General features: G+C 36.4%; 1 protein-coding gene across 3 annotated transcripts; it reads left to right on the forward strand.

The window, feature by feature from the left end:
- Window positions 1–3,545: 3,545 nt before the first annotated feature.
- On the forward strand, window positions 3,546–27,319 carry KU80 (Ku80 family protein). 3 transcript variants are annotated; one of them, XM_089142002.1, is made up of 13 exons: window positions 3,546–3,750; window positions 4,656–4,748; window positions 5,196–5,247; window positions 5,995–6,126; window positions 8,366–8,769; window positions 11,178–11,464; window positions 11,831–12,026; window positions 12,157–12,363; window positions 16,343–16,510; window positions 16,606–16,935; window positions 25,121–25,251; window positions 25,448–25,521; window positions 27,196–27,319. In XM_089142002.1, exons 1-12 carry the CDS (start codon window positions 3,736–3,738, stop codon window positions 25,506–25,508), a joined length of 2,076 nt encoding a protein of 691 aa, XP_088998128.1. In that variant the 5' UTR covers window positions 3,546–3,735; the 3' UTR covers window positions 25,509–25,521; window positions 27,196–27,319. The 3 variants fall into 3 exon arrangements, with proteins under 3 accessions (XP_088998128.1, XP_088998127.1, XP_088998129.1); XM_089142001.1 differs by lacking the exon at window positions 27,196–27,319 and having other exon boundaries at window positions 25,448–27,176; XM_089142003.1 differs by lacking the exons at window positions 25,121–25,251; window positions 25,448–25,521; window positions 27,196–27,319 and adding an exon at window positions 18,681–19,536.
- Window positions 27,320–27,751: the final 432 nt, after the last annotated feature.

A 27,751-nucleotide genomic window follows, 5' to 3' on the forward strand; every position in this document is an offset into this window, starting at 1 on the left:
CCACTTTGAAAGTGGTCCCACTCAACGTGTTCAACATTATCAAATCAAAATTAAGTATTCTTGTCACAAGTGGTCTGCACTACTTGGCAACCATTTGACAACAGCACGTATCATTTAGCGAAACAGAAGGAAGAGTAGGGAATGATCTCGAGTAGAGAGTGCTCTCTCATGCACATTAACGAACCTTTGAGGCTGTGACATTAATCTAATGCATGGATTTGATCTTTGATCCAAGTCAAAGCATGCCAATAAATCTTGGGCATAGAGCGGATTAGCATTAAGGATTTCCCTGGCATGAACGCGAAGAAAATAAACTAAGCAAGAACCCTTTCAGCATCCTCAAGAATAGACTGATCTTCATATCCTTAATTCTTTCATACAAAAAGGGAAAGAAAAAAAACCTAAAATGGGTCCCCAGGAAGAAACGAAGTTTTTGTTTGGGATCAATTAATTTATTTTGTTTGTAGTTGAGATGACAATATCCTTGAAAGCAGATGGAGGAAGACGATCGGAAGGAGAGGAAGAAGACAAGTGGTAATAGAGGAAAAATCATACTTTATGGAACCTCGAGGGGTGGCTTAGTTGGCAAAGTCCAACGCTTCCATGTAAGAGGTCAGAGTTCGAATCTCCTCGGGACCAGGGGCGAAGCCTTGTCTATATTAATTATATAAAAAGTGCTTTGAAGATGTAGTCATGGTACGCGAAAGCTGGCCCCGATATGCTTTCTGGGGAAGGTGTCGAATTGGCAATGGTCAAGTTCACGTGGGTATTACCATTACCCTTTAGATATCTCTCGTAGGTCTCTCTTTGCAATTCTGGAACTCAAACAGCCTATATGGCATTGTTTCTCTTATCGATCGGTAAATCCCTTCGCATGAATGCTACCATTTACAAGCATAAGAAATGTTTCGAGTTAATCTTGTTGTTTAGCTTGTTGGCCGTGTTGGCTTTGTTGGGCTCTGCCCTTTGTGTTCGCTTGTATTTTCTTGGGAAAATTACGTGATTAGTTGTTTTTAGGTTTCTCCTTACAAAAATAACCATTCAATGTTTCATTTTACAAAACTAACTAAAATTAGGTTTGCATTTATAAAACTAGCCAAAATAATGCTTTTTCACCTCTTTAGACATTTTTACCTCTAAAATTGATCATACCGGCATAGGGATGAAAATGTCAAAAGGGTATGAAAAAATAAAGACTTTTCCCTTTTGGACAAAATAGTGATTTTCTCACTCGATGTGATCAGTTTTAAGGGTAAAAAATGTCCAAAGAGGTGAAAAAGCACTATTTTGGCTAATTTTGTAAATGCAAACTCAGTTTTAACTAATTTTGTAAAATGAAACATTGAGTAGCTATTTTTGTAAGGAAAAACTTAAAAACAACTAATGACGTAATTTTCCCTGTTTTCTTCCCTCTCTCTTTTCCTTTGGTACTGAACTCTTTATTCATTCTAAAGAAACAAAAATTTATAAATTTCAAACAGTGATATCAAATGGGTTTTGGCCAAAACTATGTTTTGATGGATTATCAATTGAGTCTTTATGTTTTTTATATCTTCATTGAATAATTATAATCTTGCAAAGAAACGTGGTACACCGTACACGTTTGCTGTGAGGAAGTATGATGGGCTCACATCTATGGATATATACGAGTTACTATGAAAATAGAATTTTCTTGAAGCACGCCTTCAGTAGAGCAACACATTAGTACTCATGAAGCACATCTGGAATAAGATTAGACTTCTGTTCTTGGAAATTATGATTCATATTTGAAGATACAGCATGAATCAAGAATATTTCACCAGTGAATGAGGATAGTTTGGGATCTTAGAAACAATATTTAATGGTAAAATTAAATCTAATTGGTGGTGGAGTGGTAAGATTCATACTTCTTAGTGGAGAGGTCATGGGCTCGACCCTTGAGGACGACAAAACTTCTTTTGAGGATGTAATCAAGGTGCGTGCAAGCGGCCCCGGATGAAACTCAGACAAAAAAATAAATAAATAAAAAAAGTAAATATAATTGAAAAAAAATTAACAAATGAGGAAAATGATATTATCTAACCAATGGGACTCCAACCGCCATTTATTCAACTAATAGGGGATGTAAGTGATATTGACTCTATTTTTTCTTAATTAATTTTCACAATTGGATTTATATAGGTAGATTCATCTTTTTACACTAAATACATGAATCTGCAGATTTACGGGTATGGGGTGAAATCCGAGATTTCACTTATAATATAAAGCTCTAAATATTTGTACATTCTCAAAAACCACAGATGAATTAACAGATTTCATTCCATAGATTCAGGTTAACCAAAGAGTTAATTTTATGAATTATGATTCCATATATTTGAAATTTTCAGATCTTTGAAATCTCCAGACTCGTGTAACCAAACAGGCCAATTAACTTGAAATTTTGGATCATGTCGAGGGCAGTATAAGCATGGTCTGACATGTTGGTCCGTGTCGCCGTGTCGGACCATGGCGACACGGCGACTCGTGTGACATGTCGCCAGATGTCAGCCAACTTTTGGCAGTGTTTCGAAGGGTATTTTAGGTCATTTTGACCTGAAATTTGACATGTTGAGGCTAATAAACACATTGTGAGTGTTATTTTGACCTAAAACATCACATAATCTAAAGTTTATAATTAGCACATGTTCGGCTATATGCGGACATAATTGGAAGTTTGAAAAATTCATATAAACTAATGTAAATATGTAAACAAAACACAAATACAAAACTAGTAAATAGATGTACTAAAGTTTACAATTCATTATACAATTATGTTGAGTATGGCTCATGCTTCACATATTGTTGTCGACGGACACGGGGTCTCGCTATATGCGAATGAAATACTGTTTATTATGCGAATGTAGCGATAATATTGACATTTTGGCGATATATTAGGCGATATATCGTTGACACAGGGTGATATATCGCCAATATATTGTAAATATCGTGTCGCTAGGTGGAGTTGTGTCGCCCCCTAGTGACACAGCGATATATCGCCCTATGTCGGCGATATATCGCTGACACATTGTACCATGAGTATAATATATTATCACAAAGACAAAAGAGTTTTTTATCCGTGATCTACTTAAGTGAGGGTAAAACTCTTGGCATCTCCCACGGAGAGGTCTTGGGTGGCACTTATATTAGTAATATTCCCTCTCTATATATAGAAAACTTTTGGGAAAAAAAAATCTAGGCATTTATCCCTAAATTACTGATAATTAAATTTGACCCAATTCCAAAATTTATTGTTATGTTTTATTAGAGAATATCCTTCACTTTATCCACTAATTCAAAATTTAAAATTGAAATGACCATTTTATCGTTTTACCAAATGCCCAATGATTGTATCATTCATAACTATTTCAATTATTTTTTTTCGTCCGCTAGGGTCGAACCAAAGACCTCTCCACTGAAACCAACCCAGCATTGGCAACTATTTCAAAATTTTTATTAGTTGACAGGGCGAAGGATATTCTCCTGCTAACAAGTAATTCAGGAATTAGGTCAACAGCAATTTTCTTCAATTAAAGCGGTGCCTAGAGTTTCATCCCCAAACAATAGGGAAAAAAAGGAGAAAGATATGTCGAGGGAGATAATTGTAATTCAACATGGAGGGGCGGGAACCAGAGTATAATTTGCTTCTCCTGTAAGCTTCAAACGCAACATTTCTCTTCAATATTCCAGCTGAACTCTAATCTCTCTCTCTGTCATTCTATGGCGCGAAGCAAGGTGAGAATCGAACTCTAACATAGTTTCTAACTAGATATGTATTATGAATCCAAGATTTCTTGCCTTTGAAGCTTCTGAGATCGAACTGTTCATCCATGCACAATCGACTCTGAAATTAGCTACTGATCTTTCTTAACCAGTACTTGTCTTTTCATTGTCTCTGATTCTGTTATCGAGCATCCTGTGGTAAGTGCTAAAAAAAGAAGGGAAATATGAGTAGTTTTTATATGATTTTGTTGACTTCCTCTGATTTTTATTTACTGATTAAATCGGTCTTTGGGAGAGTTTCAATAATTCCTGCTGGTGCATTGTAATTTGAACTGATTTGATTCTTACTAATTCAGTTTCTGATATTATGAATCTAGCAGACTTAATATCTGAAGTCTTCATTCAGTTCTGGTTTTAGGGTTTGGACGGTTTTTATCTTTTAGTTTATGCTCTCTACTGCGAATTTCTAGTTCATTTATTTGAGTGGTTTAAAGGTGGTCAGGGTGCTCTGGAGTTATTGACCAATAATGCACATTATTAACTTTGTAGTTGTTCCTGTAGTTCACTGTTCTTCAGTGTTAAAATAATAATGCACTTTATCCAGTATGAAGTTTTTACATGTTTCCTATTACCATCACTGGTAATGCCATAAATATTTTTGACTGAGGGGTATAATTGGTTGAAACTGGATTCCTTGATGTGCTATAACATAAGATTACTTGCACTCCTTATGAAAGTAGGATGCCTTCATCAATTGCTTGAAGTCTAATTAGGTTGTTGTGCTATGCAATAGATTTTTCCCTTGAGTAATATAATCACCGCTTTAATGTGGAGCGGTAAAGTTCTTATACAGATAAGATAATTGTTGTTTTCTGTCAATTCTTTTTAACATGTAGAGTTCTTTTATTTTCTAACAGGAAGGATTACTTTTGCTGCTCGATGTCAGTCCATCAATGCATCATCTTCTACCGGAGATTGAAAAAGTCTGCTCCATGCTTATACAAAAGAAGGCATGTGCTTATCCAAATCTTCTCTGTGATAAAATAAGGCATCTCTCAATCTTAGTCATTGGTAGTGTTTTCCTTGTGTAGCGTAAATGAGGTCAGAAGAATAGTTTTATTTCATTTCTTTTGATATTTTTCTTTTCCGGTGAATATTGGTTTCTGTCGTTTTATGATCTAGCCTGAAAAAATACCACAATGTACAGAACCTAGTTGGTTGACAGTTAATTACTGGGTGGGTCCAACTTTTGGACAAGAGTCGGGTTGAATTGAGGGAGCTAGCTACTCGCCTGAGCTGCCAATATGCAAAAATGGTTTAATGAAACATTGTTTGGAATTCATTCATGCCATTAGTCCTATAATTCCTTGTCTGCTGGTGCTAACACATGATAATATGTAAAGGAAAGAAGGTAGTTATTTAAATATGTATCATCCATATTCCTCTTTTCCCTGCAGCTAATTTATGGCAAAAGTGATGAAGTTGGAGTAGTTCTATTCGGAACTGAAGGTAATCTTTCTTGATTTAAAATGCTATTGCTGAGTTTGCTGCAATGCACAAGTCTTCATTTTGTTTTTTTATAATGTGGAGAAATGCACTTCTTGCACTATTATAATTTCCTGCAATTTTGGGGGGGGGGAAGGCCTTTCTTTTGGTCTGCTAGAATATTTTATCCAAAACTGAAAAACTGATGGGAGAATTAGATTCATGATGATGGTGCTGAAAACTTAAAGCACAAGATATAGAGCCTTAGTGTTCTTTGCATGTTGATAAAAAGGATATTGCTGTCTGATGTCCCTAAAATGTGAGGGATGGTTCAATTCATCAATTTTTTTAGCAAAACTGCAAAGATTCGTAGCTTCTTTATAAATCTCTATCTACAGAAAAAGCTCATGTCTAAATGTTTGGATAACCCAAACTCAGGCTCAGAAGAGTTCTGCCACTTTCTGGATCATCCGAACACATTGCCATCTGTCTATTTCACTTCTTTTTCTCATAGTCAATCGTTATTTTGGAATTTCTAATAGCAGGACCTAGTAATAGCAATGAATTCTCATCTGGTGCAACCTCTTTATAAAAAAAGAAAAAGAAAAACTGAAGTACTCCGGATTTTCTGTTTTTATTCTGTGTAGTTGCAAGATATCACTGCCAAATTATAATTGCAATCCCATCCAATTATTTCCTGTCACAATTAAATTTTGATGCCATAAATGGTTGAGTTGCCATTTTCTGATCCTTTAATCTTGGAATCCTCAGATACGGATAATGAGCTGACAAAGGAAGTGGGTGGCTATGAACATGTTGTGGTGCGACAACATATCAAAGTTGTTGATGGAGATATGATTGAAGCTTTACAGAAGCTTCCTAGGGGAACTGCGCCTGGCGATTGTATCCACAATTATGGAAATATTAATTGTTTTGCCTTCTGTAAGATAAATAATATCAGCTATGCTTTCTATTGTAAAGTAACTCGAAAAATCAAAACTTGGAAGAACAGGAACTGCATGAGAAATTCTTGCTTATGAACAACTGGCTGAACTGATTGCCAATAAGTCAGGTTGAAGGATAGCTTTACATGGGAGAAAAGTACTTCAAAGTTTTAAGAACAAATGGTGGTTACATCCCTAGATACATAAAGAGCCACCAGAGTAGCAGGTATCAGAGAACATGCATGAAGGGAGATCTGATATTCTAAAACCCAGCAGCCAACAAGTCATATATCAACCACAGAACCATCCATCAATCACAAAACAAATGGCCAACAGTTACATCGAGAATCATTCATCATTGAAGAAGCAGAAAGCTTCCTACAGAAGCCATTAGAAAAATCATCAGAAAAATCTAGCAACCAAGGGGACAGATCAATCTCACCACATGGAACTTAGTAATATCCAATTGTAACTGTAGTATAAACTCTAGTGTCCCATCTTCAATCGACTAGGGGCCACCGTATGTTGCTTCTAGACCAAAGAAAGAGAGAAACTTAGGGCAAAAAAGGGGCTCACAGACTAGAAACGGCGAAGCAAGGATTGGTTCGTTAACAAGACAAGTGGATGGAACCAATACTTGCTACACATGAAAGAAGATAGATCATTGCAAGGATGAAGACCTCATGGTTAGTGAATTTGACATGGTAGGGTTTATTTAAATGGATGGAGAACAGCTTGCAAGAGTATAATACCACTACCAGCATCTATCTGCATGTAAATCCAAAGAAAAATAAATAAATAGTGAAACTTCTCTTGCTCTACTGAATAGAATAGTAAATTAAGTTCTACATCTATTATATTATTTTAACTTTACATTGATGTTCTTTAACTTTTAGGGAAAATTTCTACTTGGTCTCTATTTACTCTTACTCCCCTCTCAAAAGTTTCACCTTTGATTCCCTCAATAAAGTGAATATTTACCTCTCCTTCTCCCTTGATATTTCAAAATGGCCAAATTACCCTTTTGTCTTTTCCTCAGTCAATTATGCTGGTTTTTAACTGTTTTTCGTTTTTTTTCCTTCATTTTCTCCCTCTTTGTAGGTATCCACACTTGGACATTTTTTATATTTTTTCTTTCTTCTTCTTTTATAGAAAAATTTTCTCCAAATTTTTTTTTTTTTTTTTTAATAGGAACCAATTAAATGTGATTAGATGTATTTTATTTTTCTTCCTCCATCTTTTATCAAAATCCAGTAAACATTATTAGATGTATTTTTTTAAATTTCTTTCTTTTACAAGAATCCATCAAAGAAAAGTAAAAATAAAAAAAAAATTTAAAATAAAAAGCTTCTATAAAAGAGGGGGAGGGGAAAAAAATAGAACACACCTAATATCTTGTAATGGAATGCTTATAAAAAAGAAGGAGAAAAGGAAGAAAACATTTGATCAACAAAATAAAGAAATTGCTTTAATCAAATAAAGGGACAAAAATAGAGGGTAATTTGGCCATTTTAAAATATTAGGGGAGAAGGAGAGGTAGGAGTTAATTTTTTTGGGGGAATCAGAGGTGCAACTTCTGAGAGGCGAATAAGAGTAACTAGAGAAAAAGTGCAGGGGTGTGACAGAAATTTTCCATAGTATTTGTTTTCACTCTTTAATGAAAAAAATTATAAGCATCCAATGGAAAATAAATCACCTTGCTTAATGCAAGAAAATGTGCTTACTGTAATAATTTGAAGAGTTGAAACTTTTTCCTGTATTTTCCCCATTAGCTGTACTAGTTACAGTGGTTTTTTTTTTCTTCCTTCCCTTCTTTGAGAGGGGGGTGGGGTTGTTGCTGTTATCATGGTAAGTGTGGTTCTAAGAACTATTTGAAGTGGAACTATTGTGAAAAGAAACTTTTGGGGTAGCTCAAGCAAATTTTTGTTGCACTTAATGTTAAAAGCTTTCTGTAGTGGCATATGATTCACACAATTCAAATCTGATTTAAACTTTCTGGGCTCTGATGATTTTTTATGGTTTATTTTATTTTGTGGTTGAATGAGCTTTGGTGGTTATTGCTCTTCGTTGACAATTTTAATTGATTTTTATTTGAAGTATGGGGATTATTTTTATAAATTCTCAAAATGTGTTCAGGGATATGGGTCTGAGCAATTTGTATGAGAGTTTTTTGTTATATATCCTTGACCTATTGGTAGTTCTTGATGCAATTGTGGTGGGAATGGATATGATGATAAAGAAATATGGGCCTACAAACAAGGGAAAGAAACGCCTTTGTCTTTTGACGAATCCATTGTACTGCATTAAGGAGCCATATGAGGGAACAAAAGAAGATCAGATTGATACCATTGCTGCACAAATGAATGCTCATGGCATGAAACTGGATTGTGTAATTGTGAGAGGCAAATTAGCTGGTGATGCAGATAAAAGGGTGTTAGATGAGAATGATCATCTACTGAATCGATTTTCAAAGGGTACATGTGGAAAAATGGTTTATGCTGAAAGTCCTACATCCCTATTAGGTGCTCTAAGAACTCGGAATATATCTCCGGTTACAATATTCAGGGGTGACCTTGAATTAAGCCCAAGAATGAAAATCAAGGTTAGTTGTGATGCTTCATAGAAACAAATGATTGTTGAATAATTTTTGCTGATTGATAATAACTGAAAGCTAATTGCAGTTTAGAGTTTGTTGATTGTTAAGGAATGACTTTGACCTTTTAATGACATTAGTTGTTGCTTATAGTTCTGCAATTATGGAAGATCTTTCTATCAGTTTATAAAAGTTGACTTCTTGTGTATGATATGTTGGCATAGAAGAATATAATTTAGTCATTTAAAATCTTAGATGCTGAATGATGCATTAAATTTATCTTATAAAAATGGTTTGGTGATGGCACCATGATGTTTCTTGATAAGTCGTAAAGTTGTCCATATTTCCCCCACCCACCCCACTGCCCCCAAAAATTCTGGATGGGATATAACTTTTTATCTGGCATGTTTATCAAGAGAAAATTTTAATTGGTATTTCATTTGTTAGATATACCAATTATAATTGGTATTGTAATTGGTTTTATGTAGATATATAAAACAATAACTTGCGATTAGGAGAAGTAACCTAATCAAAGGCCTTCTTCTTTGGCTTGCTGCAAACTCTCTCCTTATCTAATTCCTTCTCCTTTCTCAGTTGTGAGGCTGGTTACAGGTCCTGAATTCTAACATATTTGAAGTGTATTTAGGGTGTAGTCTTATATTTTCTAGAATCCTTACAATCTTCTTTTTTCTATGACCAAGCTAGTGGGTTGTTTATTTGTAGCACAGTTAAATAAACAATTGTTATGCCTAAGATGTTTATGTCTTAGATGCATTTTATTTATTGTGATTCTTTGGATTTGATGTGTTGCTTGTGTACCAAGATGTTACACAAGTGCACGTGTCGCAATCAAGTAATAAATGATAAATAGAGTATCGATCCCACGGAGAATTTTATCCTTGACTTTCAATGTAAAAGTAAAATTGATTTAAATCAGATTAACAAGATTGATTTGTGATTGACTAACTAATTAACCAAATGACAAGTAATTAAACTAAAGAACTAAAATGGAGATTAAGCAATAGAGGGAACTTAGTGAGTGAAAAGAGTGTTGGGAATCAAGTTTCCCCTCTCCTGAATCGTATAATGCAAATACTAAAGTAATACTACAACCCCAAAATATATCAAGAATCTGGAATGAATGGCAATATGGTATTTTCCAATACACATAAGCTAGCATCCTAATTCAGCCTCTGCATATTCCTATGAAGAATTGAAATATGAATGCAATTTAAACCCACTCCAATCATGGTAATGTGAGGTAATTGGGTATTCCTACCTAACATACTAATTAAAGATTATGCTAACTCACACAATTCAACAAGCATCTAGACTGCATTAACTTTCCAGCTAACTCAATCATAACAATCGTTCATGAAAGATTCATCAAGAACTGAAATTAATCAATATATATCATGCTGAATTTATTGACAACAAGTTGTATTGTAGTAAAACTAAAGAATACATGATAAGTACATCTCAAAATTCAGGTTAGGTACTACTATCATCCCAACACAATATAAGTTTAGCCCATAACAGACATTAAAAACACAGCAGTAGTTATAATTAACATTAAGCTAGAAGATGAGAAGATAAGTTTATAAAAATGAAAAGAAACTAAAGCTTCAATGCTCCACACGAGCTCCAGCCTTCTTTTCCAGCAGATCAATTTCTCCAGCAGCCTTCAATGCTTCCGCATGAGTCCAGCTCTGGTTCTCCTTGCTTCAGCCGTGTCCTCTATTCCCCTTAGCCGTGTGTTGCTCTTTCCTTAGCCGTGTCTTACAATCTCCCCTCTCTCCTTGCCTCCTCCTTCTTTCTTCCATAATATGCACTCATCATTAGGGTAGAACCACTGGCCCTAGGATTAAAACATTCCTCCTCAGATCAAGGGCTGAGAACAATCATGCATTTACAAGAGTAATGTCCTCTTAAGTTAGCCCCTTCTGGTCATTTCCACTTGAATTGGATCTAAGAATATTCTGCTCCGTATTGCTGCAGCAAACTCTACAGCAAAGTTAGAGGACAGATTCTTTTCCTATTATGGCTCTTCACCTACATTTTTCAAGAGAAAGAGAAACAATCAAATTCATCCACAAATCTGAAGAGAAATTCATGTAAGAGTGACAATAATGAACTAAACAAGATGCAACATGTTAAGGCTAAATAAGATAACATCTAATGAATACTAACACTAAAACAAAGACAAAATACTCCTAAATCAAGCCATCTCAAATATAAAGTTACCAATTTTAACTCTATTTCATAGAGTTATCATGATGCCATGGCAATATATCATAGTTTGGTGCTAAGCTTCATTATTATTCTAGTTTCTCTTGAGATGTCTTATAAATCATTCCTTTTTTATTTTGGCCTGTGAAAGAAGCTATTCAGATATGGCAACTGCTTTCATGATTCAGGTGTGGGTTTACAAGAAAACCTCTGAGGAGAAGTTTCCCACATTAAAGAAGTTTTCTGATAAAGCACCTCCAACTGATAGATTTGCTACTCATGAAGTTAAGGTAGATTATGAATATAAAAGAGTTGAAGACCCCAGTAAAGTAATACCCCCAGAACAAAGGATAAAAGGTTATCGCTATGGACCGCAAGTAGTCCCTATTTCATCAGCTGAATTGGATGCAGTCAAGTTCAAGCCAGAAAAGAGTGTGAAGCTTCTTGGATTTACAAATACTTCTAACATAATGCGGTAAAATCTGTGTACTCTTGGTCTATACAGTATGTGCGTGTGTATATTTTACAGTGCCCAGTTCTCATTTCGATTATTGAACGCCACTTTGCATCTCACCCTCCCAGGCCTTGTGTGGGACTTGCACTGTAATAACTCCCTCCCCTTTTTTGTGAATTCTATTAATTAGCCCCTCTTCTCCGTCCTCCCCTTACCTCCCCAACCCCCCCCCCAAGCCACACACACACAAAAAAAAAAGGGGGAAAAAAAGGAAAGAAAAAGAATTTAAAATAAAAATAAAATAAAAAAATGAGGTTTAGAAAGCATTCAAATATTAACATTAAAACATCTTCTTCTGTTTATGCATTTTGATCATTCATCTCAAAGGCACTATTATATGAAAGATGTGAACATCTTCATTCCCGAACCTGGAAACACAAGAGCCATACAAGCAGTTTCTGCACTAGCAAGAGCAATGAAGAAGATGAATAAGGTGGCAATTATACGGTGTGTATGGAGACAGGGACAGGGGAATGTTGTTGTTGGTGTTTTGATGCCAAATTTGTCCAACCAGGATAACATTGTAAGTTTTATTTGGTTTCAGTGCTACCTTTTGTCTATTCTTCTGATTTGCAACCTTGCTCAAAGAACTCATCTGAGTTTTTATGTTGGATTTTCTAATGATTCAGCTTATCTGTTGATTTTGTTGGCAGCCTGATTCATTTTACTTCAATGTGCTTCCTTTTGCTGAGGATGTTCGAGAGTTTCAGTTTCCCTCCTTTGGGAGGTTCCCTTCATCACTGCAGCCAAATGAGCAACAGCAAGAGGCAGCTGACAACTTGGTTAAGATGCTTGATCTTGCACCACCAGACAGACAAGAAGCTTTGTGTACCGATTTTACGCCGAACCCTGTCTTGGAGGTGCTTTATTTTTTAAACACTGTTCCATGTAGTGGTTAAAATTTAATAACCTTTGTAAGCTAGGATGTTTTTCTTCATTTCATGATCATAAGTAGTCATACATACACCTTGTTTTATAGGATACGTGTATGAATATTCCTTGCAGGCTCTTTCTTCTGTTAATACTTTGGTAATGTCCTGGTTTTGGTCTTATTTCGATTTCTCCCTTTCTGGGGGATAACATTGTCACGCCCATCTTTAGGAGCCATAGAGCCCAAGCAGCAGGAGCTACAATTGTTAGTAAACTACACTCTTTCCCTATAACCTTAGAAGTCTCCCCAAGGACAAGAAACTCTAGTCTGGCTGGATTCTCCTATACCAATTCCAAGAAAGGTTATCTACAATAGATAAAATCTTTGAAGAGTTATACAATAAGTTGGGCACAAATGAAGGGGGAAAATCTATATATAAGATAGCTAAAATAAGGGATAGGAAGAGGAGAGATCTTGACCATATTAGATGTATTTGTATTTAAAAATGGAGATGGTAAAGTACTAGTATTTGATGAGGACTTTAAGAAAAGATAGAAAATCTATTTCTCTAGTCTGCTAAACGAGCATACTTCAAGCACCTATGATTTGGATGATTACACCATTCACTTAGGCACCAATTTTCGAACATATATATGGTGAACTTTGATGTCTGAAGTAAAAGAAGCACTGAGGAGGATGAAACTAGGCAAAACACAAGGTCCGGATGAAATCCCAATAGAAGTATGGAAGAGCTTAAGAACCCCTAGGCTAGTTTGGTTGACTAAGTTGTTTAAAAAGATTATGAGCATAGGGAAAATGCCATATGAATGGAGGAGAAGCATTGTGGTTCCAATTTACAAAAATAAAGGAGATTTTCAAAGTTGCAATAACTATAGGGGCATTAAATTGATGAGTCCTACTATGAAATTATGGGAGAGTAATAAAACCTGTTTGAGACACTTAACCACAGTTATGGAGAATCAATTTGGGTTTATGCCAGGAAGATCTACAATGGAGGCTATTTACCTAATTAGGAGACTTATGGAAAGGTATAGAGAGTGTAGGAAAGACCTTCATATGGTATTTATTGACTTAGAAAAAGCTTATGATAGAGTTTCTAGAGAGTTAATTTGGCAAATATTAGAGAAAAGAAGTGTTGCAAATAAATTTGTGGACATAGTTAAGGGTATGTATGATGGTTCAGTGACAATGTAAGAACAATGGAGGGAACAAAGTAATGAATTCCCAATTACAGTTAGGCTACTCCATATTTGTTTGCACTTGTTATGGATGAATTAACCAAAGAAATTCAAGACGAGGTCCCCTGGTATATGCTTTTTGCCGATGACATTGTGTTAATAGACGAGACTCAAGTGGAGATTAATATCAAGTTAGAATCATGGAGAGCAACTTTGGAATCAAGAGGCTTTAAACTAAGTAGAACGAAGATAAAATATCTAGTTTATAACTTTAGTCATGATTAGGCAGACGATGAGGTGGTGAAAAGGAGATTCCTCAAAGTGATTGTTTTAGATACCTAGGTTCAATCATAAATAAAATAGGTGATATAAAGGATGATGTTTCCCAAAAAATTAACATGGGGTGGATGAAGTGGAGAGGTGCGTTTTGGGTCTTGTGTGATCAATGTATTGCATTATAGCTTAAAGGGAAATTCTATAAGACCGTCGTTCGACTACGGCTATGATGTACGGTGCAAAATGTTGGGCTGTTAAAAATAATCATATAAATAAACTCAAGTGTAGCAAAATGAGGATGCTAAGATGGATGAGTGGCAAAACTAGGAAGGATAAGATAAGGAATGATCATGTTAGGGTGGTTTGGGAGTTGCTCCCATAAGTGATAGGCTTCGAGAAAGTTGTTTAAGGTGGCACGACCACGTTCAACGGAGACCTATAAATGCCCCTGTATGAAGAAGTGATATAATCCAGATTGAAGGGACTAGAAAAACTAGGGGCAGACCTAAGATAATCTTAAGAGAAGTGGTGACAAAGGACATGCATAGCTTAGGTCTTGTTTCCTTTTGTGGTCAATCATTCATCTATGTTTCCATGTTTCACATGACTAAAGCATATCATTTAATTGTACCTTATCTAGACTCCAAGAGTTGTACCCTAAGTTTCTAGGTGCATATTCTGATTTTCTTTTTCTTTCCTTCTTTTCTCATATATTTATCTCAATTGTCATGTGTATTTTGTTCCTTGACCACTATGGGTGTCAACAGTTCGTCTAGGATGTTCTTTGTTTGGGCTTAACAGTTTTGGGCTGAAAGCACTAAGCCCAAACAGGGACCATTAGCAAAATTGCAGTTTTGGTCTGGTGCAGTTTGGGTTTGGTTGGCTAACGGTTTGGATTAGGTTGGATTGGTTTTGAGACCGTTACCACCCCATTATCAAACCATTATAGCCCATTTCAAATTACAAATTATATGGGTATTGGATCTTGCCTCATGGGCTCAAGGTCCAAACAAGTCAATCTCTTTAACTTCTTTAACCTCTTTAAATAAATAAATAAAATAAATAAATAAAAAAACACTCAGATTTTATTAAAGAAAATACGAGATATCAAAGTAGAAACGCAAAAAGCTATCATTTCGAACCAGCCAAACAGGTCTTCTCAGTTAGGTTTCAGATTTAAGGAAAACATGACAACTGGGTTTAGGCTAAGCATTTGGGGACAAGGATGTGATTGAAAGTTAAGGTGGCTGTGGGGAAGGTTCAGTCTAATAATTGGAACTTGGAAGTAAGCCATAATTGATGACTTTGCTAGAGTTTTGGGGCTGCAACTAGGACTGAGTGTAGGTACTTTACTTTTTTTTTTTTTTTTGGGGGGGGGGGGATTGTATCCTCAAAAGATAAACCAATTTTGATGATGGGAATGAAAGGAATAATGTACTGCAGGTTCATGGGTTTAGGATGAAAAAGGGGTCTAATATAAACTAGGGTTTCAATGTGTAGAGTACGATGTAACTTGGACTGAGGGTGGGGGCTTTGGAGAGGATAAAATCATTCAACTGTAGAAGGAATCTGATTGGTGGAAAGGCTGGAACTGGACCAATGAGTTTTGGGGTTAGGTCTTCTTGGTGAACTCTGTAGAAGGAAAAAGAAAATAAAAAAGAGGGGAAAAGATGAAGATGATAGGAAGGACGACTCTTGACATACCGGATTAGGTTTCAGCAAATATAGCTCACCTAGAAGTCCTCTTCATATGACACACTAGCCAAGCTTCCCACAGTTGAGAAGACAAAAACAGCAGCAAAAGGACACACTAGCCAAGCTTCCCACAGTTGAGAAAGACAAAAACAGCAGCAAAAGGCTCATGCAATCAGCAGAAGTTTTGAATAATCAACCTGTCTTTCATCTCACATTATGGAAGGGTGGGCCTAGCGCAATGGTGGAGTCTCTCCATTGTGCGCTGGAGGTCGCGGGTTCGAATCAGCTTCTTTGCAAAGCAGGGGTAAGGCTGCCTAGAAAGTCCCTTCCCCAGACCCCACAGTGTGGGAGCTTCGGCACTGGGTACGCCCTTTTCATCTCACGTTATGGGGGTATTTAAAGAGGCATGTTAGCATTTACCAACTCGAATTCAAATGGGAGAACAAGTCCTATATAGTAAATAATAACTCATTAGTAGAAGACCAAAACAAATTCATAACTTTTATGACACTCACTAACTCAAAACAAAATAGAACTATATTACATTCTAATTTAATAAGTAGAAGCCCTATTTGATCTTCACTTAAACTGGACCAGCTAACTCTAATTAAGTCATGTGCTTTAAGTGGTCACGTATTTGTTTCTCAATTTTGTTCTTGTTTTATATAGCTCTTATCCAGAAAAAAAAATGTATGTAGACGCTGGGGAGGGGGAAGAAAGAGGAAAGCTTTTATAGTGATTCTTTCTCTATGCAGATCTTGTGTTCCGACTTATCTGGTTATTTTTGGATTGTTACAGCGCTTCTATCGATTTCTTGAATTAAAGTCGAAACAGCCAGGTGCGGCAGTTCCTCCACTTGACAGCACTCTTAAAAGAATAACTGAACCTGATCCAGAGCTGCTTTCTCAAAACAAGTCTGTCATAGATGAATTTTGTAAGCAGTTTGAGCTTAAGGAGAATCCTAAGGTTATTCCTTAGCAATGAACTCCTATAAAATGTGTTGACATTTAATAGCGTATCCCTCTTGTACTCGTTCTTGAATCTTTAATACCATATTACAGATAAAGAAGTCATCTAAAAAACTGTGGAGGGAAAAACCATCAACATCATATGAGGAGAAGAATGTGGGAGATACAGTTACTGGTGCTCAAAGTGGCAATTTGATTAACAATGAATCCTCAATGAAGGTTGAGAAGATTGGAGATTTGACACCTATCCAAGATTTTGAAGCCATGATGTCACGTAGAGATAGCACAGAATGGGTCATTAAGGCAATCAGCAAGATGAAAGTTTTTATTTTTAGCCTACTGGAGAACTCCTATGAACAGGACAATTTTGAAAAGGCATTGGAATGTGTATGTTCTCTTCGAAAAGCTTGCATCCTTGAGCAGGTATCTGCTGTAATTTTCTGTCATTCGCTGTCTTCTTTTTATGATCATTGTTACTTCTCCACAAAAAGCATTCACTATGTATAGTTTTGCAGCTTTTGCTAGCCTGGAAATCACTTTGATATCTATGGTTCTCAATTTTCACCTTGCAGTACTGCACACACCAAAAGATTATCCACTCGGCCATACTGCATTTAGTAACAAGCACAGACTGATGTAGAAACAAAACACAAAGTAAAAAAGGCCAAAACCTGGTCATGTGAACAATGTGGAATAATGTTAGAAGATCTTGAGAGTCCCATAACCAGATCATAACAAGACTTTTTAGAGCTCAGTTTTGTCTGTGTGTGGGGATTTATAAATTTAGATCAGCTTCTAATTTCAGATTTAGATAGTAGGCTTAGTTTTATTTTCTTTGAGTTTCTTGTTTAATTTAGATAACCTTGTCATGCTATGTTTCTGATTCTTAATTTACTTTATATTTTCCAGTCAAAGTCTGTTTCTTTTCTTTTTGGAACTTGAGGAGCAATTATGGTCCTCTATTTATATGTAAAAGGTCCTTAGAAGCTCCCCTGGTTTATCAAGTTGAATGAAAATTGCTTTGAGCAAAGAAGATTCTCATTGTCAAATTGAGTGTCGATGAGAGCTGAGATTCCTGGTGGTGAGAGCCAGAACGCCTAGGCTGAGAAAGTCAAATTTCCTTATCCCTTTTCTAGTCTCTTACCTTTCTACTATCCTGCTCAATATTCCTTGCTGTGTTCTTGACTGAACATTGCAAATTTGCAATCATCCATCGGTGAAGCCTGGACTTGCTGTCCGACCAAGCCTTAATGGCTTTTGCCGATTACCATCAAAAGGAGGATTAGCCACATTTATACAGATCAGTCTCTTCACTGCTGCCTGCACTATTTGATCCAGCCTTTTGGAGTTTGTTCTTGTTCTCTGGTCCTGCGGGTCTTTGGAGGGCTTGAATCAGTCACCGAAAAGGCAACCTGATCCTAATTCTAGGCATTGCTGGCTGGTTGCTCTGCAGACCATCCATTATCTTCTGATTGCTGATTCCTACCTTCTAATTGCATTCCACCCTCATCCTCCAATTGTATCCATTATAAATTCACCAATTTTCAGAGTAGCCTCACCACCATTAGCGTTCCACTAGTAGTTTGTCTTGAAGTATGTGCAAGTTTTGGCTGTTTACTGGTCATGTTATTGTTCACGTGAACAGTGACTGTTTTTACTATTCACATGAACAGTATTTTTCTAGTGATGCTACTCTACTTTCTATTTCTAATGTAGGAGTTTTTTTTTGGTAAAGCTAATGTAGGAGTTTTACTACATAAGTTTTGGGAGTTTCTAAAAAGCATAGTTTTTGTTTTGGTGATAGTTTCTATTTTAGGAGCTCTCTATTTTAAGAGCTAAAAAGTTACTAAAGCTGTAATTTTTTGTTTCTTTTTTTTTTTTCTTTCCCCTAGAGGACAGTTACTTGTCTCTCAACTTGTATTGGATTCATTAGAAGCTATAAATAAAAGGGCTCTATGATTCTAGACACTTTAGCTAGAATGGCAGGCCTCTTTTGCTGGTTCATCATCTCTTTTCTCTCTTTCCTTTGGTCAAGTTTAGCTATTGTTTTGATTATTTAAAGCTTGTTTCCTAACATAGTATCAAAGCTTTTTTGAATCAAAATAGTGTTGTTCTCAATATTATCTTCTGAAGTTCTCTTTTGTTTTTGTGATTTCTTTGGTGTGCAGCCACCATATGCTGTATATTATGGACTATTAGATCAGGTATTCATGTGAACTGATCTTCTCTACCTATTGCCTTATTCTTACAAGTTCCAGAACTTCGATTAAATACTATTTTCTACCTACCTTCGTTACCTCTTTTTGCTGCATTTTGCAAACTTTTTTTTTCTCTTATATGGTCCTAAGGTTGCAGAATTTTGTTTCTACTTCAAAGTTCTAGACAACTAATTTGAGCAATATCTACCTCAGTTCAATGTCTTCCACTATCTCTCATGGAAGGGGATGTGGTTGTGGTTCAGGGGGAGTTAACATATCTTCCGGAGATCGTGGTGTTCAATTGTCTAATAAGACATCTCGACTTTGTACTCATTGCGGTAAAACAGGGCACTAAGTGGAAGCTTGTTGAGCCAAACATGGAAAGCCAGAGTGGGCCAAACAACTTGTCACTCATGCCGTTTCTGATGGTGGAACTGACACTATAGCAAACAACGATAGTGGTTCTGGATCTTCTTCAGGGGACTTGTCTAAGACTCTAAGAGATGATGTAAGCCAAATCTTTTGCCGATTGCAAAATATTGAGACCGGCGCTTCTACATCCACTGGTTACTTCTGCTGCCACACTTTCTCATGCAGGTAACACAACACGTCTTTTGTGGACGATTTCTCCCATCTTACATGGTTGTCTTTTTTAAAGGATCGGATAAAGTTCATAACTACATCTAAAAGTTTTATTCATGAAATTCGGACTCAATTTTCTCTTCCTATTAAAAATTTTCAGTTTGATAATGCTTTAGAATAAATGCAACATGATATACCTAACCTTTTTTTTATTCTCTTGGAATGATTCATCAAACCAGTTGTTCATTCACTCTCCAAAATAATGGAGTGGCTGAATGCAAAAATCGTCTCCCCTTGGAGGTTGTATGCGCTATTTTGATTAAGATGAATGTTCCCAAGGGTTACTGGTGTGATGCAGTTTTGACTGCTGGTCATTTAATTAATCGAATGCCTATGACTTTGCTTTTTGAAAATCTCATTTTTTAGTTGCTTTCCCAATGGAGAACCATTTTTAGTTCCACGCAAAATTTTTGGTTGTGTATTTTGTTCACATACCACATCCTTTGTATAAACTTTCCCCTCGTTCTGCTAAGTGTATTTTTCTTGGGTACTCACATACTCAAAAAGGTTTTCGTTGTTATGATCCGCTTCCTCACAAACAATTATAAGTGTGGATGTGACCTTTTTTGAAGACACTCCTTATTATCCTAGTCAATCTCTGTTTGTTGAAAACTGTGTTTTGAATGATACTCCTTATTCACTCTTTAGTTCTTTCCACTAGTAGTGTTCCTTTATAGGTTTATCAGCGGAGACATAAATTGGCAGAATATACTATGGATAGTACAGTTCCTCCTAATGATACTAGCGGTTCTCTTTTAGTGGAGCCTGAAGCTGGCCCTACGGATGTTCCTTCTTCATCCTCTCCACCGGCGGATTCTTCTAGTGGAGATCCCACTCTGCCTTCAGATGACTTACTAATTGCTTTAAGGAAAAGTGCTTGTACTTTACACTCTAACATAGTTTATCCTGTTTCCAATTTTGTCTTTGTCTCTCATCTTCCTCCTAACTTTCGTTGCCTTGCTTTGTCTATATCTGCCATTCATATTCCAACCAATCATTCCGAGGCTCTTGATAAGTTGATTTCATAAATATTATTTTATATGATTAATTTATTATATTTCCATGTATTTACAATTGTTTTATATCAATTTCCCTAATATGATTGAATGATATGTTGCCCCTTTCCTTTAATTTCTATATTTTGGTGATTTTATATATTTCCTAACAAATTCTAATAAAGATTTATTACTTTTACATGTGGAATTATCAATCAAATCGGTATTTTCGGTCCTACCTCGTCAAAACATAAAGTGGTCCTGCTGCCTGTTTTATTTCCTTTTGGTTTGATCAAGGGGGGGGGTCCATTCTGGGATAGAGAATCCGATTTTGGTGTCTCTGTCCAGTTTTGATCAGATCTTCATCGGATGGTCGTTGGTGTCCGTCGGCTGATTTTGGGGGGCTTCCGACTTCTTGGTCTTCAATCCACGGTGGGTTTGCTTGGAGTCTCTGTTAGTCCGATTCATCGTCAAACCTCCTTGGTTAGTCGGATAAGAACTCGAGTTTGATTCAAACTTTGGTTTAATTAATCTATAAGGAGATCAAACTCCGGGGGGGGGGCGTTTTGGGGCTTTGGAGGCGTGGGGTTGAACCAGCGTTGGATGGCTTTGGGATCGGCTTGGGAATAGTTTTCTTCATCTTCTTCATGTTCTTGAACTCTTCGTAATGTTTTTAATTTCAAGTATGAACTAATTTAGTTTTTCAGGGATCGTGTGCCTATCTTTGAATTCCCACTTTGACTTCATCAATATAATTTTGAATATTGTTTCCTTTGATTAGTTTTTACTTCATTCTTCGTGCTTTGATTAATTGGCCACTAATCAACTGATTTGTTAATCATAATGCGGGGGTTTTGTGTTTAATTCTTGGGTAAGCCTGAATTCTGTGGATGAGTATACTTCGTGGTTTGTGTGTTGTTCTGGGAATCCCGATTCTGATTTCTCGGTTGTTGTAACCCCTGAATATAGTGGGTTAGCATTGAGGAATTTCTATTAGTACTCGAGAGAGACTAATAGATAGGAAGGATCTCACTATCAATCGGGAATATTTCTCAAATTATAAGAGGGAGGGGTGGGAATGCTTAGTTATGGTGAAATCACCCCTGGTCTTTAGCATTAATAAATCTCATTTAACTTTCAATTTGCAATATAGTCTAGAATAATTATCTTCCTTATTATTTGTTCAAATAAAATTGGTATAATTAATTTGGTACTTAATCTATAGTCTTCGAGGGATCGATCTTTTATCATTATATTCTTGTTACGCGGCTCCTGCGTTGTCTTTTCACCTCTTAAAATTCCTGGCTGGAAAGCCGCCATGGATGTGAAAATGGATGCTTTACAGTCTCGTCATACATGGTCTTTAATAGTCTTACCTCCTGGGAAAGATGTGGTCCACTGTCGGTGGGTATATACCGTTAAGTACCATTCTGATGGTACGGTTGAAAGGCTTAAGGCCCACTTGGTGGCTAAGGGCTATACACAAACATATGATGTGCATTATTTTGAGACTTATTCTCTTGTGTCTAGACTAAATTTTGTTCATGTTTTGATCTCTTTAGTCGTGAATTATGATTGGCCTCTTTTTTAGCTTTATATAAAAAATGCATTCTTATATGGTGATCTTTATGAAGAAATTTACATGCAGCAACCTCCACGGTATGTTGCTTATGGGGAGGACAATGTTCGTGTTTGCAAGCTTCATAAAGCAATTGATGGATTCAAACAGTCTTCACGGGCTTGGTTTGAGAAATTTAGCAAGATTTTGAAGTCTTTTGGATTTGTATAGTGTTATTCTGATCACTCTATCTTTCTTAGACGATAGGGTGATTCTGTTGTCATTATAGCAATTTATGTTGATGATATTGTTCTTTTAGGCAGTGATGTTGATGCAATCCATACAATCAAGACACACTCACAAAAATCTTTCCAAACCAAAGACTTAGGTGATCTACAGTATTTATTGGGGATTGAAGTGATCCATAGTAAATAGGGAGTAAGTTTGTCACAAAGGAAGTATGTGTTAAATCTTTTGACTGAGAAATGCATGCTTGTTTCTATACCTAGTGACTTTCCAATGGATCCTCAGTTGAAGTTAGGACGTGATGATGGTGACTTGTTGGATGGTGTCCATCGTTACAGAATCTATTGTTACTCGTCTTGATATTTCTTATTTTGTTGGTGTGTTGAGTCAGTTTATGAAGTCTCCTAGGAAGGCCCATTGGGATGCAGCGATGAAAGTACTTTGGTACCTTAAGAGTGCGCCTGGAGAAGGGTTCATCTATCGACCAAATTGGAGTTTGGACTTGGTTGCTTTTTCTGATGTAGATTGGGTTGGATCTGTTGTTGATTGCTGGTCAACTACAGGTTATTGTGCTTTTCTTGGTGGAAATTTTGTGACGTGGAAGAATAAGAAGTAATCCACCATTGCCTGATCTAGTGCTGAAGATGAGTATAGGGTTATGACTGTGCTGAATTGATGTGGCTTCGTTCGTTGTTAGAGGAAATGGGATTTCCAGTTTTCGCCCCTATTAAAATGTTTTGTGATAATCAGGTAGCCACTTACATTGCTAGTAGTTCAGTGTTCCATGAGAGGATGAATCATATAGAGGTAGACTGTCACTTTATGCGTGATGCGGTTAGGAAGAATGTTATAACGATTCCTTTTGTGAGCTCTACTGACCAACTGCTGATTTGTTCATCAAAGCTTTGTTCAGACCAAGTTCTCAGCCTATCTATTGCAAGTTGGGCATGAGAGATTTGTATGCTCCTGCTTGAGGGAGAGTGTTAAAGTATATGCAAGTTTGGGCTGTTTACTGTTCACGTGAACAATAAAGGCTGTTTTTACTGTTCACGTGAACAATATTTTTCTGGTGATGCTACTCTTTCTATTTCTAATGTAGGAGTCTTGCTATATAACTTTTGGGAGTTTCTAGAAAGCATAGTTTTTATTTTGGTGGTTTTTATTTTCAGAACTTTCTATTTTTGGAGCTAGAAAGTTACTAAAGTTGTAATTTTTTGTTTTTTTTTTTTTGTTTTTTTTTTCTCTTTTTTCTAGAGGACAGTTACTTGTCTCTCAAGTTGTATTGGATTCATTAGAAGCTATAAATAAAAGGGCTCTGTGATTCTAGACTCTTTAGCTAGAATCACAAGCCTCTTCTGTTGGTTCTCATATCTCTTATCTTTTTCTTCTTCTCTCTTTCCTTTGTTCAAGTCAACTGCTATTTTGATTATTTAAAGCATGTTCCCTAACAATTTGGTTGCAACCATTGGCTATTTTGGCCTGCAGACCGATAGTAGTTTTGAGGCTGTGGTCATGCCTCTTGAATGAACCATCATAATTTAGAGAAACCTTCAGTGTATCTTCTTCGTCATATAAGCTACACATCAGGATTGGGTGCCATTCTGGCAGCTGGTTTGGTTCTTATTCTCTTAGTTACAAATTCTGATTTTGTTGCTATTTTGATTTTCTGGTGCAACCTATTGTTGGTCCTATTGTAGAAATGGGTTCTTAGCTGAACCTCTTCTATGTTATAAAATAACAAACTCACCAAATGATAAACAGATAAGGAGGGAGGGAGGGAGAGAACACTGAGGAAATGGATCAAAAACTTTGTGACCTTCTTTCTTTCTTTTCTTTTTTTTTTTTTTTTTTTTTTCCTCTAAACTTTCTGACAGTTCATTGTGTCAAATTTGGGAACACAATTCTTGTAAATGCTGTCTTCTTGAAACAATTCCTGCAAGAGGCTACTTTTATCATTCAAAAATTGCAACTTTATGACAGTGCATTTCATTTAAAACTTTTTTTCCCCTTCTTTCGAGTGAATATTTCATTCGAAACTCGGGAACAGAATTCATGTAAATGCCATCTTCTGGAAACAGTCCCAGCACCCAAATATGAAAATTTTGGTGGGAGAGAAATTGAGTACTGTCTAGGACGTGAATTTACTGTATTGTTGAATTAGTCAGGATTTTTGGTGGGAGGATTGACGAGTAGAGCCTCTCTTTGTTTTGTTTTATTGTGGGTGGAAAGGGGGGGGGGGATGGGTGGGGATAGATAATATCAATTTAGCAAGAACAAAGGAAAAAAAGGCAGGGGGTGAAGGAATACAAAAGAGACACTGCCACCAGGGCCACAAGCTACATCCAATTAAAATGATCATACCAAAGAAAGGTGCCTTAAGTAAGAGTTGTATTCGTAGATGGTATTGCACAATGAATCAGTGTTGAAATCTTTTATCGTGGCATCAATTACAAACGTAGATTGCTAACTTGCCAAGATATCAGTAATTTCTCCATTCTTTGATATTCCAAATGGGATATATATTGAGTGCTAATAACTCAGTATCTCAGCAAGATCCTGGTATATTTCAAAATTTCTGTAGATTTTATGGTTCCCAATTCCCACCCAGAACTGATTTGATTTCAACCCAAAAACTTGTGCCGGAGGAGGTAGCATGCTGGTTATTGGGTGCCCCATTCAGTCTTTAAAGGCCATTCACCATACTGTAATAGCAGGGGAGTGCATGAAGCTTTCATTTTGGAGCTCATCAAATGGGCCCTTAAGATATTCATATTGCTACCAAACGACCCCAGGAAATAATGTAACTCTTGTATGAGGAAGGTCACACTTCAGCTAGAATTTTTGTTTTGATTCTTTTCCACTTCTATTGTGCTCATTGCAGTATCCATGTGCAAAAGCTTTAACCTGACTAGGTCATACTTCCAAGATGAGGCTAGTGCCAGTCTCATATTTTATGGTGTTATGTATAGGAACCGGAGCATTTCAACAACTTCCTCCGTGATCTCTATATATTCTGCCGGAAGAATGATCTAAGTGGCTTCTGTGACTTACTTGCATCCAAACAGGTCATGTTGATTGCTAAGGCTGAAGCTGCAGACAGGTTTGCCTTCTATGTTACATCTTCTCCTTCACATTACCTTGAACTAGGTGGAACCTTACCCTATTTTCAATATTGCCTGTTTTTTTTGGGGACACATTAACTCGGCCAATTGCCCATTCTATATTACCTTTTAATTAGATCACTTACTCATATTTTGTATGTTCTGTCTCTTTCCTTGTGGCTACTTCCTTGACAGTAATGTGACAGAAGATGAAGCCAGAAATTTCATGGTTAAAAGGGAACCCATTCTTGACTGAGGGATCCGTTGAGGTAAATGGTTTGGATTTTTGTGTCTTTCACTGGAAGAAGTTCATTTTGGGTCCATTTTCCCTTGTGGTCTTACTGGTTTGTACAGATATAGACTGTAAGTAGTGTCTAATTCTTGTGATCAAGGGTCTGCAAGTGTTCATGGGATGTGTAGCAAAATATCCCTCATGGTAGAAACCTAGATCAGGGGCTGACCAAACCTGTTCAAGGGGGTGTCAGAAGCTGACCTTCTAAACGCATGTGTGGAAGCTTAAGTTAGAAGTTCGACAGGGAGTCTATTCTGGCAAAACTCAATTTTGCCAAATCAATGTGCTGGTCCAATTTTAATGTTTGTTTTGCTGAACATGTTTGAAGAGCCCATTTCATGAACCTTTTTTCCTGTTGGCATCTTAAAACGCCCGACTTTTTTACTCCTGTGTTATTGTTTGCTTTTGAGACACACCCAAAGGTAAGTAAACCAGACATTGCAGTGCTGGTTCATTCATTATATCTGCAGAAAATCCTAGGGCGAGCTCTGTTTCTCATGGTATATATTCTTCTATAAAGTACTTGGTAAGGCTTTGTTTTGGATTCTATCCTTGGAGGGGTTCTCCTAAATCCTAATGAGTTGAATTCAGTTAGGTATAATATTCTAATCCATTGGTACTCATTGGGTTTATTCTAGCAGTTAGGATTAGAATATTCTAGATGGCTGAATCCTATACCTCACTGAAACACTCATTGGGAAATTTCCTCTTAAGGAGAGGAGCCAAATACCTTTCTATGTCTCCAGATGTCAATTGCTACACAGAAATGCAGGACCAACTTCTACAGCTGAGATTCCAGCGTTGAGAGCTAAGAAACTGAACCAAGACTTCCAGAACAAGTTACAGAGACACCTGCTGTTAATGGGAAAATATGTTACATGAGGTGGGGTCCACATGAAAAATATAATGGTAAGGCATAAGTTTGGCCTTAGACTTGCTTGTAAATTATTTCAACTAGACCAGAAAAAAGACTAGGACCAACCGGTTTAGGGATTGAAAGGTAATTCATCAGTCAGGTCTTGGTCTTGGTCTAGCCTGTCTTGATTGGGGTTGATCAAGTCTTAATGCCCACAAGTGGCCAATAAGGTTTTACTAATCTGGAAATTTTAGATAATTTAGGCTGATTGAATGTCAGCCCAGTCTAAATCCGATGTGAACTTGTTTAGAAATTTTGTTTTGGAAAGTGATATTTTATCTGAATAACAATTTTTCTAGAAAGATAATAATTTTCATTGATTTATATAATAGGGGTAAAGGTTAAATTTGACATGAATTTCTACCATGTGCACGTAGAGAAGTTATGCATTTAACTTACATGAAACCATAAAGACAAGCATAGCTTTATGGCATCGTCTGGTAACATTCTACTTAAGGATTGGATCCTTCCTCTAGTGTTCTTAATTAAGAGTCTTCTATTTTTGGGTAAGCAGAGTAGTCTCAACACAAAATTGATTGTTTGATAAATCTCCTAAGTACCGTATGTTTGCTGAATTTGAAGTGGGGTGGAAAAAAGTTTGGAAAAGTAAGTTTTTTCTTGAAATGTTTTAGGAATTAGGGATTTAAGACTGTGGGGGTGTAAACTTTAAATGTGTAATTCTTGGGTGTTTTTTTCTTCTTTTTTTTCTCTCATTCACTTGTTGATTGCATGTAGGTGCATACATTGGATCGCTTTACAACAATACATAATCTTGTGTTTATTAGAATCTTAGGTTCAATTTGAGCTGTCCATATGGTATTAAGGTGTTAAAGAAATATATCACCTTAGAGCAACACATAATATTATATTAATAAAATCTTGTGTTCAATTTGAGTTGTCCATATGGCATCAATGTGTTTATAAAAAAATATGCCGTGTTGTTCAATCTATTTGAAGTTATTGTGCGGTCTCATTTCTTTCGGTTGTCCCTAGTTCATCATCTTCTCTAAAATAGTGAAATCCTTCTCTTTCTAGGGTTTTCTAATTTTGTTATTCGATGAAAATTAGGGTTATTATATGTAAACTTCGAAAAAAAAAAAAAAAAAAAAAAACCTTGTCTCGATTCTCAATGTCTAAGACAATGGTTGGACTTCACTCCAGTTTATCTTTCCCCCCAAGTTTCTTTCTCCCTCTCTTTTTTCTATTTTGTCTCCCTTCTATGGTTTTGCTTTGGTAACAAAGAATTTATATTATTCATGAAAGAGAACAGCTAGAGAGAAGAATTAGAATT

The sequence above is a fragment of the Hakea prostrata genome, chromosome 1 (genome assembly GCF_041222555.1).
Source record: "Hakea prostrata isolate BN-2017 chromosome 1, UWA_Hpros_2, whole genome shotgun sequence".
Lineage (NCBI taxonomy): Eukaryota > Viridiplantae > Streptophyta > Magnoliopsida > Proteales > Proteaceae > Hakea > Hakea prostrata.

Bases quoted from the DNA above. Each gene is read 5' to 3' on its own strand.
- KU80 (XM_089142002.1), top strand. The intron at 16,511-16,605 runs GTTATTCCTTAG...ACCATATTACAG, and splicing joins AGCTTAAGGAGAATCCTAAG to ATAAAGAAGTCATCTAAAAA. The intron at 16,936-25,120 runs GTATCTGCTGTA...TGTTATGTATAG, and splicing joins AAGCTTGCATCCTTGAGCAG to GAACCGGAGCATTTCAACAA.